The 17500-nt window shown below is 47.0% G+C and overlaps 1 protein-coding gene across 3 annotated transcripts in view; it reads right to left on the reverse strand.

Annotated features, from left to right (window-relative positions):
* The window catches only part of LOC118777544 (mediator of RNA polymerase II transcription subunit 13-like), a 73426-nt gene that overhangs the window by 46538 nt on the left and 9388 nt on the right, over window positions 1-17500 (reverse strand). For all 3 annotated transcript variants that reach the window (XM_036528583.1, XM_036528584.1, XM_036528582.1), the window contains exon 2: window positions 9066-9303. In XM_036528583.1, coding sequence (XP_036384476.1) covers window positions 9066-9303 — 238 coding nt within the window. The remainder of the gene's footprint in view (window positions 1-9065; window positions 9304-17500) is intronic.

Consider the following 17500-nt stretch of genomic DNA (forward strand, 5'->3'; position numbering starts at 1 on the left):
CAGCTGTGGGCCAAACTGTAAAAAAAAAAAAAAAAAAAGAAAGAAAAAAACTTTCCAGCCCTCCAATAGCATACTCTCTCTCCAATAGCATACTACTCTCAATCACCCTGGCCGGTTTCATTCGTCCAGGGCGATTAAATACCGGTTTGTTTTCTAGTTCACAGCTCTCTCAATGTCTTACCAGGACTTATGTCACAACGTGACCTAGTTTACTATGAACTCACTCCAAGAATATTCCGACGTTATTGTGCTTCGCCACTGACTCACGCTCACAGGAGCGCTGTGATGACCTGCGGAGCTGTCTTGTTGTCATGGTGCTTTAAGCTCAAAGCGGTAACGCAGCCCTCTCCAGGCCCTCGGAGCGGAGAAACGGGAGGATAGAAGCATGTGGCAAAAGGGAAGGGGGAAAGTTGATCAGAGGGAGAAAAAAAAAAAAACTGGGGCTGAAAAGGGCAATCAGCCATTTCTCCAGCAAACCCTGTGCACACGCCAAGAAAAACTCATTCAGAAAGGAAAAAAGTAAGCAGGCCTTTTTAATCATGAGAGGCCTGTAGGAAGGCCGGGCTTTCCTCCTTTGGTTTGTTTTGCTCCAGTGTCCGCAGCCATTGGAAACACAAGGCAGACAGGTAGACCCTCTCAGCCACCGATCTTTTTAATCTTCCTGCATCTGGTGCAACATGGAGATTCCCTGTTCATTACGCAACATTACGCTACTGGAATTTAGCAGATGCTCTTCTCCATCGCGACTTACATAGGTTACATCTTTAACATGTTATCCATGATCCATGTATACAGCTGGATATTTACTGAGGAATTCTAGGTTAAGTACCTTGCCCAAGGATACAGCAGCAGTGCCCCAGCAGGGAATCAAACCAGCAACCCTTCTGTTACAAGCCCTGCTCCTTACCACTACGCTACACTGCCACCCTGTTCCAGTTCGTGCACTGCTCTTTCCAACTTTTTCTTTTTTGGCCACTTCCTGCTCCCTCTGGCACCTCCTACCTAGAATTCCCTGTCAGACCATCACCCCCCTGCCTGACCCCGCCGTTCCTCCGTCCCGTCCTTCTCGCATGTCTCACCCCACCTCTCGGAGAAATGACCTTTCCCAGACCCCCGACTTTCCCTGACCCCGTTCCGCCTGCTCTCCTAAGCGTAGCTTCCATCTGCTTGTCAATAGGCAGGTCTGTCCGGCCGCCAGCTCCACTTAACTGCAGCTTTTGTTTCTTTAATTTCTGGACTCGGCAGGATTCCCACGCAGAGTACAGCACCGCTACGTCTGTGACTTAATGGGCAGCTTTTACCAATTTACAGCAAGAAGAAACACCATAAGAAACGGTAAAAGGGAGTAAGTGTTACAGTTTCTTCCCCGAAAAGTGCATGCGCCACGAATCAAACACCCTTCCATTATTTTTAGATTCGGCATAATTTGAGCTGAAGCACTAAATGCCTCATAAGCCTTTGTCTGTATCCCAGGGCTTTCACTATTACTTAATATTACTTAGTATGACTCACTGCAACTCCAAGCCTTTTTAACGTAGTCACCGGGGTCACATCTCCCTCACAGTGTCAATTTCCATCAAATTAGTCAACAAGGTGTGGGCCGACGGAAGGGGGACCAGACACAGAGAGAGAGGGAAAAGAAGAGAAAACGAAAAGGAAACAAAGGAAAGGAGCCTCCTGTTTTTCCTTCTGTCATTCGCTCAGCCATTGATTAGCACACGGTCTAAATTTAGCCTGTGATGTATGGCAGTGAGATCACTGAAACAATGGCTGTGCCTCAGGCAGGGCGGGGGGGGGGGGGGGGGAGAGAGAGAGAGAGAGAGAGAGAGAGAGAGAAACAGAGAGAGAGAGAGAGAGAGAGAGAGAGACAGTTCTTCAAAGCAGTAAAAGAGCAAGACTTCATAAAATCTCTAGAAACAAGCGCCAGTGAAAACCAACAACCCAACGGAAGGAATTCCGCACCGAGGATTATGGAGTACGACCGGGGGCTACAGCTGTGGTCCAACTTTAATCAGCCCTTAAATCTATGAACTGCCCGTGACACAAAAACCCGGCTTCACTCACCATCACACGGGAGCTAAATATCTAAACACCAACCCTATGCAGATGGCCCAGTTAAACACACACCTACAGAACAGCATCTGCAAAACAGCCTGGCTCTGCAGAAAGTATACTGTCACACCTGGGCCCTGGCAGTCCACTTAAAAGGGTCCAGGTCATGCAGTTCTGCTTGCAACCTAACGCTCTGAAACTAAGGCTCCCTGGCAATCTGTGTTAAAGCACTCTGCTTTAGGGGAATTGGAGATTCAGTGTATTTTTGGAGATTACGGCTGAGTAAATGCTTTGCACGGCTCTGATGCCTAAACACTCTATCTGGCTCTGCAGAGCAATTGATTCGGAATCAATACACATACAGTTTAGCCGTGAGGGTAATTTTTTTATTTCAGCATTTTAGCTCACTTAGTGCATCTCGTACCCCACCGGTGATGCAATGTGAGGGCGGGGAAATTCACTGTTAGGCTGTGCATGCACCAATATCCTGCAGCGCAAATGGAAACAGTGCATTCAGGGGCACCTGTTCTCTGACGGAACTGACAAAAACAACGAACAATATGCACCCATACCTAGCAATCAGCGTGACAGGGAGCATTCACTTGGTGGTGGTGGTGGAGGTGGTGGGGGGGTACATGAAGAGGGTGATGCAAAAGACCTGTTCCTCCAGAATTCTGGTTTAAAAAAAACAGTTCTGGTTAAAAAAAAAAACATCTGAAACTCTGCACTATTTATTCAACAGAAGCACACTTCTGGTCAACAGAAATGTACCAAATCCTGCACTGAAAGGCAGTGCAAGGCCTTTTTCTCATTGGCATTGAGGAGGGCATTGACACTGTATTTACATGCAGAAAAATGAACCGAATTTTCTTCAGTTTATGGCCTCTAATCCCAAAGAAATGATCCCATGTTCAGATGAGAGTACTCCTTACATTTACATTACATTTTTTGATATTTAGCAGATGCTCTCATCCAAAGTGACATACATAGGTTACAGCTTTACAAGTTATCCACTTATACAGCTGGATTCTTACTGAGGCAACTGGGGGTTAAGTGCCTTGCCTAAGGGTACAACAGCAGTGCTCGAGAGGAGAACTGAACCGGCAACCTCTTGGTTCTGAGAACTGCTGCTTTTCACTATGCCACACTGCTGCCAAAAACTCACTGAACAAGTAACCAACAGATCCCATTAATTCTAACAAGCTTCAGGTCAGAATTGCTCCAGATCTGAAAGGGAACCCAAAAAAATTGGTGATGGATTTGCTAAACAATCTTAATTGTTATTATCCATTATCTGTGCCAGGATATCCCTCCACCGTCACAGAAACAAAGCGGAGCCTTAATCATCAGCCGATTCCGAGATCAGGGCCGTGTCATTACGGCGGGAGCACCCGGAGCAAGCCCGGCGCGCTAAAAACAATCAAACAATATAATCGCCGCGAAACAGCGAAGCGGAGAACGAAACGCACTTCCTCTCGCTTCTTGCTCTGCATATCCTTACGCCGCTCGCATTGTTTCGAGAAAAAAAAGAAGCACTTCGCTTGATATTCTGTCACCTCTAGGGACAGAGAAGTTGCCAATTCTGAATACCCAGCTGCTCTGCCTGCACAATGGCTGCAGGGGCACAGACAATCTGTCCTCACATCCTAAAGACGGGCCGATGTGTAAGATGAGCACATCACTTCCACAGTGGTCACCTCGCTGCGTTCTTAGCCACAGCCACATCACTGGCGTAAGTAATCACGGTTAATCACGAGCATCAGTTTTAATTTCATTACCGCTGTTTGTCGCCATTATCTTTTGTCTCTCATTACTTGTTATCGCAGTGTCACATCCGAGTCACAGCTAAGCCGTGTGGTTTAATATCAGCGGCCTCATGATCTTCTGGCTTGCTAGCTTTGGCAGATTTGCCACGGTACAGACAAGCGCTGACAATGTCCTTTGCTTTGTATATTTTTTTTTCAATTTACGTTGGATGGAGTACATTACTTTATGAAAAATAAAGCTGAAATTAACTTAAGAGTCTTAGGTTTGAAAATATTCTGCTCCCACATTATTTTTGATTTAAATTGAACCAAGACATCCTGATCACCAGATCAGAAATGCATGCCCCCCCCCGGTAGTGGACTTCCACTACTGAAGAGCCCCACTGAACACCTCTCTGTCCTTTACTATCATAAAGAAGCCATGACTACAACAGCCACCCAAACATTAATCTCATGGACAAGCATTTGGGAGCGTTGAATTTTTCTTGGTTTGTTTTGCTTGGTTAATATGCACACCATATAAGGCCTGATCTTCACAGTCAGGTAAGTGTAACAAGGACCACCCTCCTGTATTTGTGCACAGGTTAACACACTCCTAAACATCACAGGAAGCTGCCCACAATTCCTACTCTTCTCTCCATTCTTTCTGTTTCAAAAACATTATATTCCTGATCCACAGTCTACTTTGAGTCAACATTACCCATGGTTTCCTAAATCTTATGCTCAGAAACACAGTATGATTTTAGGACCGGGGGGGGGGGGGGGGGGGGGGGGGAGACGGGCGGAATCGCATGAGTCTTGATGTTTAAACAGCCCACCAGTTTGACATTGAGCCAATGATAATGGCCTACAGCATTAAGCGGAGGAGCCCCAGTCTCTCATCGGGGGCTGAGAACAACTCGAGTGCAGCCTCAGTGAGCAAAAAAAAAATTCTCTCAACAAACAAGGGAAGCTACTTGGCGGGATGCTGACTACGCAGCAGTTTATTGTGGTGAGGATGCCAACTGCCTCGCTTCTGACCACAAACTCCAGCTATAAGCCTGCCCTGTCTATTGTTACGGTGGTTAGATAAATCATTTTCTTCCTCGTCACAGGTCCTTACTCGATCTGTTTTGAATATTTAGTAGACGCCGAGGTACAATCGCTCATTGTTGAACATGAAACAGCTCTGGTGTGCTTTTGAATAATTCTGCAACGTGGATGACAAAGCCAAATGTGATCAGTAGAAACATGTCTCAATAATATACATGTCACTGTTTCAGTTGCTTCAATGAATCAATGAATGTGAAACATCTTGATGCCTGGTATCAGCTGTGGGGCACCATTTAACAGTGATTTGACAGTTATTGTCCACACCTGCAGCTAACAATTTATAATTTATTTTTGCTGTAAATATGACATTTTCACAACACAATAAAACATTTTAAAATAGACAGATGTATAATTTACTATTCTCTTTTTTCATTTTGTTGTGGAAATTTCAACAGTGTGATGTAAATGATTTCAAAGACTGACTTTCATTTGAGACTACCATCTTATTATTAAGTTTATTTTCATAACTCAGCAGGATTATCCCAAAGGTGAGCTTGAAATGATAATTATGATTAATATGAACTTTAAAAAGGAAACAGAATTATATTTTGAATTACCACTTAAGTGAGTTCAGATCAGAACATTTGTAAAATCTCGAGATGGTCAAGGCTGTGATGTCACTTCCTCTCCTAACTTCCTCTTGTCAAATCTCTGTTGGATTCACCTTGCGAGCGTTGAAGAGTTCAATTACTCAAATTTCAAAATGCCAGCAAAAGCAGAACAGCTACAACTTGCACATTTGTTGCACCTATAGGTGACAAAAATACCCATAAAATTATATTTTTGATTGCTTAAATATCAGCAACAGCTGACTGAAATTTGACTTTCGCAAATCCAGTTTTGAAGGAAAATGCAGCCCAATATGAAATCAGCAGCAGCTATGTTATATTAACAAAATTACATTACTTCAGTTGAAATGTAATCACGGGCAACAGCTCTCTGGGGAATTCTGACATCGATCATTTTAATGCATTTACAAGGCACTTCCTCAAAAGATTCATCACTAACATGCCCCACTGAGAAGCAGAGGTGACAACCATGATCAAGAGTTTTAATTTTTTTAGTTATATTTGTATTTATTTAAACACGAAATATTACACGAGTGTAAAGATCACATATGGACAGAGGCTATCAGCATAGGATGTAACATTCTGTAAGCACACATGGTAAGCAAACTTCATCAGATTGCAGCTGTATGCTTCAAGTTAATGCACCTGTAGCTGGTGAAGTACAGTAATATAAATGAAATCATAAGTTAAATCAGTGAATATTTAATATTTTGACAGGTTAATTAATTCCATTTAACTTAAATTCCGTATTTGTAATTGATGCATAATTACTGTGGCCGCTGTATGTTTGTGGCATTTGAAAAGTCCATTGGAAGTGTGCTTGGTAAAACAAACCAACAAGACTCAGAGTGAAGGTACAACAAAGACCCATCTCCCATCCCCCTTGTAACTCCCACCACCAAAGAAATATATATGGAGACAACTTAAAAGTACTTCCAACCTTCAGAGCACCTACTGTGAAGTTTCTACACAGAGTGAGAAAAAATGCATTATTCAGTACAACAAATGTTACATAACCAGAGTGCACACATTACGCTTCTCCATTCCTCCTGAGTGGCCCGGCCAGATGACATCAAGAGAAAAAGAAACACACACACACACAAAACCAAACCCATGAACAGCCTTGTTCCCCTGTTGAACAGCCCTACCTCCGAAAATCAGCTGTGGCAAGACCGTTGTCTGCCCATCAACCCCCCCCCCCCCCCACATCCACCCCTCGCCCCCCCCCCCCCCCCCCCCACCCCCGCCCCCTCCGGAACGTAACGAGCTCTTTGTTGCTGGCTCAATTCTGCGACCTTTGCTTTCCATTGCTGAGAGTGCTGCACAGAGGTCTCTGTGTGGAGGAACGTGATGGGACAATGGCGGGAGAACTGGGAGGGATGGGGGGGTTGGGGGGGGGGGGGGGGGGGTGAGCGTCTGGGAACTCTTGCGGTTTTGTTGAGACGAGTCTCAGCAGATGAGATAAAAGCACCTGTCAGTCTGCTCCGTGGAAACGGTGGGGGGGGGGGGGGGGGGGGGGGGGGTCAGATGGTGGGGAGTGGTGGGGGATGGTGGGGGGGGGGGTCTCCCTGTTAATCCTAACCATCCCTGCCATCACTACACTCTGTGACCCCACCCATCCTCCTCTCCGCAACATGCTGCACAGAAGACCAACACCCACACACACACACACACACACACTCACGTTTGTGGTGCTTGGAGACTGCAGTCCAGTCGAGATGCCTGAAACTGTTGTGTCGTCATTCTAGTTCTCTCCCTCTCCGGACTGGCTACAATTGATCGTAGCACCACACAGCGCCGAGAGATTGCCGGCCTAAGCAGGCTGCCAAATTAACCTTGCCCATCATTCAGATTCAGTCACTGCATCAGAGAGCTGCAGTTCTTCTACGCAATCTTAGTGACCAAAAACTGTTAACCTCAGCTGTTCAAATTAATGGGGCACTCCAGTGAAAAAGAAAAAAAAAAACAAATTGATCACCTGATGTTAAACCGAATTTAATTCTCCTGATTCAAAGAGTGAGCTTCACCCAGGAAAAAAACACACTTGCCATCAAATAGAGATGAATATACAGTCTAATTTATAATGTGTTTTTTGTGTTTTGTAAGGTGTACATTTCCACTTAAATTGAACCTTCAGTGTAATTTATAATCATACTGTTATTTGTCAAAAGAAAATGAGTCAACCATTGCAGTCCAATATTCAGTTTGCTCATTCTCAGGTAGAGACACAATTCTAATTGTTGGTTTAACACTGCACAGTGCTGGTTCACTTCTTAATTACAGTTTTAACTACCTTTGTTTAATCTGCCAGTTTCAATGCTGTTGACGTGAAATAAAGGAAACTGCTTCTGTAAATGGTAAACGTTTTTTGGAGGGGTTGGAAATTATGTAAAGAACAACATGATGTAGCCGGCTAGCCAGCAAACTCAGAAATATCTAAAATATTTATGAGCTCAGCACAGCTGGGACATACTGAGCTGAGTGGAGGTAACATGTTACACGCCGACGGAGAGGTTCTTACTGCACATGGCCCATTTCGCCTACATCAAAGTGCGTTCACTGTCATGCATCACACCCACAATGTGTCCATGTCACTGAGGACAGAGCAACAGAAAAAACTGGTTTTGGGCAACACTACGGTTTAGAGCGCAGCGACAAAGTGACAAAGTCCCGAGGGCTAAACGGGTTCAAATCCAGTGAGACACACCTGCAAGAGTAGGTGTGGGAAAACAGCATGCAGAAACAGTAGTGTGGCAGATCACTGCAAGCAAAGTAAGACAAGGAGAGGGAAGGGAGGATTTTCCTCAACTCTCACTCCAACCACCTTCCCTCTTCTCTCTTTTCTTCCTGTCCTCTTTCTTCCTCTCTCTTCCCCTCTCTCCTCTTCACCCCCATCTCCTCCTCTGTTTCTGTCCTCTCCTCTCCTTTCACTCCTTCCACCTTCTCTCTTTTCCTCTCATCCTCTCTTTCTCCTCTCCACCCATATCCTCTCCTCTCAGTTCCTGTCCTCTCCTCAACTCTCACTCCGACCACCTTCCCTCTTCCCTCTTCTATTCCTGTCCTCTCTCTTCTCCCCTGTTCCCTCTCTCCTCTCCTCTCCACCCCATCCCCTCCTCTACACTCCTGTCCTCTTCCCCCTCCCTCCGGAACCGCCACGGCAGATACACCCCTGCATGCGAGCGGCAGCCAGATAATGCAAATGTTTCTATAAATACAGCGGATTGTGCTGACTCTGCCACTCGCTCAGGTGAGATATCTCCGCATGATACACACATGAGGAGGAAGACTGCCGGGGGGGGGAAGAAAAAAATAAAAAAGCCACTCTGCAGATCTGCTCTGCTACATCAAGGGAGCACGCCGTGCCGAGCTGCTCAAACAACGCGGGGACAAAACAAACCCTTCTCCTGCCACTGCCGTCACGGGGGGGAGAGGGGGGGGGTGTGCAGACTGACGCTGCACAGCTTTTGCTGAAAAGGCGGGAAAAAAAACGAGGAACAGGACAACAGCCACAACCACCCCCTCCGAAAGTCACACATTGTCGACCCCCCCCCAACCGCCACAGAAGGAACCCGCCGGAGACACTCACCCTCCAGCTCACGGTGGATGATGTCGGCCAGGTTAGGCTCCTCCCCCCACCAGAAGATCCAGAGCTCCTTGGCGTCGGGCTTGACGTCGCGCCGCCACACGCACAGCAGGTTGGCCTGCACGCAGCGGGTGAAGCTGCGCAGGATCGGGTCGTCCTGGGCGGGCGCCGAGATCACCGGCCCGCACCCGCCCCCGCCGCGGAAGCCGTACCGCCGCCATTTGATGCCGGTCAGCTCCGCCTGCGAGAGAGAGGGAGAGAGAACGAGAGAGTGAGCTTGACAGCCGATCAGAGGTGGAGCCTGTTAAGCTGCTGGACAAAAATCAAGGGAAATGGCCAATTTAATGCGACCTCAGGCGCTACACATGCTGATCGTCTCCCCATTACGCAAGGCTAATACCAAACAAGACTCCCTGAAAAAGCTAAAGCACAGTGGTTAGGTAAAGTACAGTCACTGTCAGACAGGAGAGCTGGGGACCTGTGCTGGCCTTTCTCCTACAGTACCTCGGAAAAGACTGATATTTAGAAAATAACCAGTTTAGATAAATCGCTTCCTCACTTCCTTAAATGGCTAGCCAATAGAAACTGCCCATCTGTCATACTGAGAAGGAACTTACACTACCACTAGAGGCCCAGCGGGAAGCCACCTGTAAAAGCCTAAAGGGTTTTAAACGTCTGTCTCCCAAAGGTTATTGGTCTGCTGCCACACGTACGGGGTTCATTTCTGAGAGGTTCACGAGATGCTGGGTTATCGCCTCTGAACCTTGAAAACGTGTGCCCTACACAGTCAGCTCCAGCCAGCCGAAAAGCTGCACACCCTACACTGTTATCCCCAACCAGCCAAAACGCTGTGCTTGACTCCACTTGTCTGAGAAGCTGTGGTGTCACCTCTAGGCCCTCTTAACCTCTGTGAGATGATAACTCCTTAATGGTGAGAAACGGCTCACTTCACAAGAGAATGGCCTGACGGAGCGCGGATCTGTACAAGAGCTTCACAACAACCGCGCCATCTGAGGCTTTTCAGAATAAGGCCTGGATCTCAATGTAATCCATTCACAAATGAGGTCTGACAGCATCTTGTCTCTTGTAGTTGACCCTCATTTCATGACACCGCACACACAGGAAACAGCGTTTGCTTTTCCTGCAGAGATAATCTCTTTGCCGTGACTTGCATTTGGTCGTCTCTACTGCTTGTTATGAGTGGGAGGTAACGAGCCAGAGCGATCACTTAACGACTTGTTGAAGCTGACCGTTAATGCCCCCCAGTCGTGTTTCTGACATTAACAGCCAAAAAAAACATGCATGCTGGCATCAGTAAATAAGTATCTGAACAACTGTGCCACCACTGGCAAGCAGTCAAATCATTGCTTGTATAAAACAGTGAGTGTCTGGCAATATCTTCCTAGATGGTTTCACTTTGGTCACCTGTAATCTTCTCAAGTTTTACACCATGCGAGTTTGCCAGATATGTTTACACCTCTTTAAATGTGTGTAAATGTAAATATATTCAGTATATTCAAAACTGGGACAGTACACAAGTACACATAGACATATACAGGTTAACCATTTGAAATAGACCTCTCAACTGCAGTAGAATGTCTTTCCCACTGTCACAGTGAACACTGGTGCTGTTGAGACTGACAGACTGTTTAGACTGACTGTGCCAAAATGCATGGACTCTAATTTTGAGATGAAGCAGAAATATTCCAATATTCCAAGTTTACAGAGAAATCAGTCAAACGTCAAGTGAACATCCACTCACTCAGAGTGATCTGGGATTCACTACTGCAAAGCTCCCAAACACCTACCTGAACCTCGTTCCAAACACCTTTCATCACACCTGCACTCCAGTCAGTTCTTTACTATAACCAATGGAATATGGGAAATTGAGTTGATTAAACAACGTGGGCATGTTTTGTTTTTTTTTAATTAAGGCTATGTGGATGCTTTGCGGATTCACAGATCCTTAAATCACCTGGATGGCTCATTCTCTTCACTGATCCTGGTACACCAGCCGATCCTCATATTACACTACAGATTAGAGATTCTGCACAGTTTCTCCACAGCATCAATCCAAAAAGACAGGCCCTGTTGAATAGGCAGTGTGATGACAGAATGTGCAACTGACAGAAGGGTGAGACTTCGCTAATCCAAAAATGGGTGGAGTTTGAGCGTTCCAAATCTGATGAATTGATCAGAGCCAATCAAAACACTCTGCTCTTCACAGCCAAAATACTTTAAGAGCCCATAAGTTCTATGTCTCATGAGGGTTCAGGAAACCCAACTCTCCCTTATCCCATTGACTCTCCCACCCTTCTCACCCACTTATGAACCTTATTGTGCATGATTCACACTTTGCTCATTTGAATGATTAAGGCTACACACATCTTGATTAGCACAACCTAGTTCGTTCATCAACACTTAGATTAGTGTCAAGTCCTTCAAAGCAATTTTTTGGGGGGTTGGGGGGAGAGAAGTTTCGCAACACGTGGTACGTTGCTTATTTTAATTACATTGATTGTGTTAATGGCTTAATGTTTTGATCTGCCATATGATTAAGTGACTGGGAGTGCCTGCCTGCCAGGCCAAATTAAACGATCACCCTTGATTAAAGCCCAGTACCTTTTCCCCACTCCTGTGTGCCTGGCTAGTCAGTCAATTATACACCAGGTGCCACACCAATTTAAGAGCCCACTTTGCAAACACACAGATAGCTGCGTGCATGAAGGACTCGAGGTGACTTCTCGGTTTCACGTCAAAGGCACTCCGAAACGCAAACGCTCAGAGAATCCCAAGACACAAGTAGTACATCAACATCTTTCTGATCCATCATCAACCGCAGTCATATCACACAGTCAGAGTAAAAAGTAGAAGTTACCTGGAGATATAGCATCAGTTGCAAAATATGGAACGAGATCTGAGGTACTTTTTTTTTGCGAGCGCAATCAGACTTGAGGAACTGTAGAACTCCACACTTACCCTCCCTTTCTAAATGCTGCTTGGCCCCACTTCACACAGCCTAAATGCAATGTCATTGTCTTCCTTCAAAGGTTTTTTTAATCATTCATCTTAGTTCTCAACGACTTGCACATTTACAAGGCATTCATCAAACAAAACCGGCTCTAAAGTAAACCCCTCTAACTGTGTCCTTCATTTTTGTGCAAGAGATGTTCCACTGCAGCCCTGTTTAATTCTCCCTTCTTTCATTTTAAATACCTTTGAAATACCTGTGATATTTCATTTGCGGTTACATCTTTGCAGGTTTTTCAAAGCACTACTGAGTAGCTGATTTTAGTGAGGATGGGGAGGAGGTGGAGGCCCACAAGTGTTGGATAATATTAATGAGTAGGGGGGAGGTCTCAGGAAGCACTTAATAAGCTAAACCACCACGTACTGTTAATAATGGCCTGCTTTGAACTAATTAACATGCTGCGGTGTGAGTCAACTCGATGAGAGTTTCATCAGCATGGCCTGCATTTTTTTCTTGTATGTGTGGCTTTTTTTATCCTTTTCATCATCGCTTACCTTTTAAGGTGCGATTGCTTTTTTAATTAGAACATACTGTTCAATTCCGGCGAACGCCGCGGAGCCTCCACGCTGTGCGGGTAAATTACGTGTTACGTATCGCTACGCGAGTTCTTTTGTTACGCTTTTTTATCCCCCCCCCCCCCCCCCCCCCCCCCCCCCCCCTTCAGCTGAAGTGCCTGCCACAGTGTGCCGATGCGGAGAGGGAACGTGTTTGGATGATCTTCGATCGGGCTCCCTTGGGGTAATCAAGCGCTGTCAAAACGTTCCGCGCACGGACACACACACGCTGCAAAGCCGCGCTGGCGCCTAATGGGATCCAAGAGATCCGACTCATAAAAACAAATCAAATTAACACAAGCGCCAGTGAGCAACCCGTTTTTAACTGTGCCGTGGTTGATGAAACTGAGTTAAGAATGCACACCGATTCCCACACAGATAAAACTGATCGGCTGATAGAAAAAAAAAATCATTTCAAACCTCCAGCGCTGTCTCGGCTCCCCGTGATCCATTAAGACAACCCCATGTGCTCAAAATAGAAACAGAAAAATTCATGTCCTGTTCATGTCGTCTCACTTCCTCATTATTACCATGTGCTGTACCTTTTAATTAGGAGGCAATTCTGTCTCGGGTTCCCTTTTCCCAAGTGCTGTCCTGTTGCCTTTAACACCACACCGTTGTGCATACGTCCTACATTAACAACAGTTAAAGACAGAACTTACAAAATAAGGGGCATTTTTCCCGTTCGCCGTTTCATGAGGGTTATGGTGTTTTTAAATTTGTGATAACAGCTCGGGTGTGAATCTTTTTGAAAGGAGTGGATTATGATGCTAAGTTTTCTATGCGAGGGAAGGAGAGAGAGAGAGAGAGCAAGAAAAAAAGCGAGAAAGAGAGACGGAGAGAGATTGTGTCAGGGTCAATCACTGGAGCATTGCTGCTGTCTGACATTTTCTCAATTTCATTTGATTGAATGAAACACGTTTATGCTCTGTATCAGAAGATGAGAAAGCCATGTGACCTACTTCCCTGTCACATAAGATGTGAGCTCAATCTACTGATGGGGAGTGAAAGGGAACTGTTTTCAGTATAGGGCGTGCTGTATACATGCATACATAATACAGAGCAAGTGCATTTCGAGGCACTGCATATATAGACGGACGTTTTTTTTTTCACCACTGTAGTAATTTTCCCTTCACATGATCTTTACATTTCAACGCAAACGTTGCCGAGTCATCAGGACAGACCCGCAAAGGATGCTCGGAGCACAACCGAATGCAGAAGTGAAATGAATGACGACTTGAAAAATAACGTCTGACAAGCCTGACATTCAAAAACCCATCCCAGAGTCGCCGGGGCTCGCGTGGAGGGACTTTCTACAGTGCTTCCCGGAGACAGGCCGGTGGAGTCCCTCCACAGATTTCCCTCTTTGCTTGCGATATTCAGCCCTGTGCTCTCCACACTCAAAGCTCCGCCCCTACCGTTGCTGAGGCTGTAAGGCTGTTCTGATTTGCTGGCTCGTTATGAAGATTCTTGAAGGGGTGTGGCCTAAAACAGAACAGCCCCAGGTAGGATAAGAACATAGGCAGCACCAGAACTGCCCGCTACAGACCAGAACCTCCTTGATAAAGGATGGAAGGAACACGGGAGATGGATATCTGGTTGTAGTAAGTAGAGTATCTATGGCCTCTTGGTGTCTCTCTCCACCAGCTGTTTTCTGCAGGGAGCACCAGGGTCCATCCTGGCACCCAACACCCTGGAACTCTGGGATATACGCAGTCTGCATGCCCCAGACCACTTCTGCAAATAAGGCTTAGTAGCACCCTGTAGTGTCTCTGTGCACCGGGGGCTATATTCAGACATGCTCTCCAGAACGGGGGTGGTGGGGGGGGGAGACCTTCCTTTCAGCTGTTAGTGGAGTTCTGTGCCCCATGAAGAAAAAAAAAAACGTGCTTCATAATTACGCGTACACACTGCTATAATGACAGTGCGAGTGTAATCTGAGATATAAACACTGGCATGTCGATAATCTGGCCTAAAAATAGCCCCGGAGGTGGAGGATGTGCCTCGGCCGTGGGCAGCGCGGGCAGAAAAGGGACAGACTCACGCCAAGCCCATCTCCGATGCCGGCCTCTCGGCCAGCTGTCCCCTCGGCCTCACTCCCTTCCAAGGAGGACAGTGTTGGCTGAACGACCACAGCGTCTGGTCAGGGTCGGTCTGAAATGGTGGTTTAAGGGGGTCTCCTTACATTACATACACTACATTATTGTCATTTAGCAAATGCTCTTATCCAGAGCGACTTAAATAGGTTACAGTTTTTATCCATCTATGCATTTGGATATTTACTGAGCCAATTGTGGGTTAAGTACCTTACCCAAGGGTACAACAGCAGTGCCCCAGTGGGGAATCGAACCAGCAGCCTTTTGGTTACAAGCCCTGCTTCTTATTGCCATGCCATACTGTTGTGTTACATCATATAAAATCAATATGCTTAACTGAACAACCTTGCAACCTACTTTCACGTCACAAGTTTTACATATCCCCCATGTACACGGTGCAGGTGACTCGGACTCGAACCCTCAACCCTTTGAGCTCCATGCCCGGTGACATAGCCATTACACCACATGCATATGAAGGCACTTGACGGTACTAGCCACTGGTCACTCGGATGATAGATGGGACTGACTCCAGAACAGTCAGACACAGCTGCAGACCGCAGCTGCGGCGCAGTCAGGCACAGCCAGGGACGGCTTGCATGGGTCCTACAGCTGATGAAAAGCGCATCTCCTTGCGCTCACTCCCACAGCCAAAAAAAAAAAACCCATTTGGACACTCCCCACTCTCTGTCATCTCCAGCCTGCCCTGGAGCCTGTCAGATTTATAAAACCCGCACTGATACGAGCACAATGAGGAAGGCAAAAAAAAGAGAAAAGAAAAAGAGAGACAGAACAGCCAGGCGCCCCATGAGAATATCTCGCAAGGTCTGTCGGCGGTAAGCGAAAACACGGTGGGAAGGTGTGCCTGACACGAGCCGCACCTTTGAGGTCATCTATCAAGATATTTATGAGCACGCGGGCGGGCCGAGGGGGGCACCGCTGAGAGAGGCATTAACATTATGGCCCTTTCATCACAGCCTGGCCCCACTGGGAGAGCGTCCGGCGCCGCGAACACCATCAACTCGTCGTTCGTCTTTCGAACGCCACCCCCCCGGCTCACAAGCACGGCTCTCCCTCCCGCCCAGATCGTACACCGGCACGCCCGACAGCCGCACAGACCGCGGGTGAGGTCGCCCGACAGGTGCGGCGTCCGTGGCGAGACAGCGTCCACGGCGACACGGCGTCCACAGCGACACATCCTCCGCGCCATGTCGGTGAAGTGGTAAAGCCTTCATTTTGAACCCGTGTCTTGTTAGCGGCTCGGGCCTCAATCCATTAAGCTTTAATGCTACCCAAACAACAGAAAATAAACTACCGACAGTTCAATTATTAACAGCTGCATTATGGGAAAGAGGGGGGAACGTCACGTCACCTCAATAGCGTTCTAAATTACGGCTTACTACAACACCTAGAGGGTGTAATTGAACATTTTCAAGTGTGCGTGCATTTGTATTGCCAGCTTAAACTAACAGCTGGTCAATCATTATTTCAATGAAGAGTAAACCACTCTCTCTGAGGAGAGGTACACTAACAGGCAGACATCCCCAGAAGGTGTCAGGTAACACAGAAAAAAAACAACTGTAGGAAGAAATGAAGGATATGACAACACCCAATCACAAATAACACAAATCAGGTTCATTTGCAATAGCACAACCTACTAATATTATGTCATAATAAATAATTATAATAAATATAATAGAAACCAGCGATCTGAATCCTGGTCAACTCCACGTTTAGCATTTTGGTCCATGTCTGCTGATGGTCCCAACCTTAGCGCCATCCCGCTACCTCACATCACATCAGAGTATAAGGACTCATCACTCATCCGAGGGGACGACATCACAGCCTGTCACTTAACTCAGATACACCAGCGCACTCAGATACACCAGTGAAGCGCACCAGTACATGTGACCTTGTGCTAGCCTGCTGCTTGTGATGGTGTAGCCTGTGAGAAACACAAAAACCAGCCGATTGGATAGGCGTGGCTCATCAGTCACGGGCCCACACACCTCGTTCCCCGTTAACCCTGAGAGATTTCACTTCCAGCGAACACAGCTCCTGAGACAGCGCAGCGCAGCGCAGCGGAGGTCAGGTGTTTTACATGAGCTACGGGGGTTAAAGGTCAAACGCAGTGTGCTGTCAGCACCACTTGTTCCCTCTGTGAGACATGATATTGCACGCTTTGCGCTCGCTGCTTACTGCTTTTGAGCCCAGGCCCTTTTTTTCAGGTGGGGCCGGGTATTTGCTAGGGAAATCCAGGTGTGGCATGAGGCCTCCACAGGGCAGAGAGCCTGCCAGGACCGGAGGGTTTGCAATCCACGGCCTGTTGCAGGACTCGGGGCTCGTGCTGATGCTGAAGACTGCCCTTTTCCCCATTCACCCCAGGAGAGCTGGGAAGACCAGGTTCCAAATCGGAGCCTGCCACCGCCGTTCCCCCGTTTGATTTTCGGACGCACGCGTAGCCGTGGTGCTCTGGCAGGCGGGACACAATAGCACCACACAGGTGCAGAGAGAGCCCCCGGGGCACGGAGTGCTAAAGAGCGGCTTTTACTCTGTCTTCTCCCGGCACCTTTCCAAGGCACTACAAAGGAGGGATGTTATTTCATCCTGTTCCATTGCTGGATCAGGCCCTGGGAGGCGGGAGAAAACTGGCGTCCCAATTAGAACGACTCAGTCGTCCCCCTGGGGGCTGAGTGAAGGATGAGCCTGCCAATCAGCAGAGGCTCCCACCGCGCAGCGCATTGATCAACCTCTGACCTC

The sequence above is a fragment of the Megalops cyprinoides genome, chromosome 5 (assembly GCF_013368585.1).
Source record: "Megalops cyprinoides isolate fMegCyp1 chromosome 5, fMegCyp1.pri, whole genome shotgun sequence".
Classification (NCBI taxonomy): Eukaryota; Metazoa; Chordata; class Actinopteri; order Elopiformes; family Megalopidae; genus Megalops; species Megalops cyprinoides.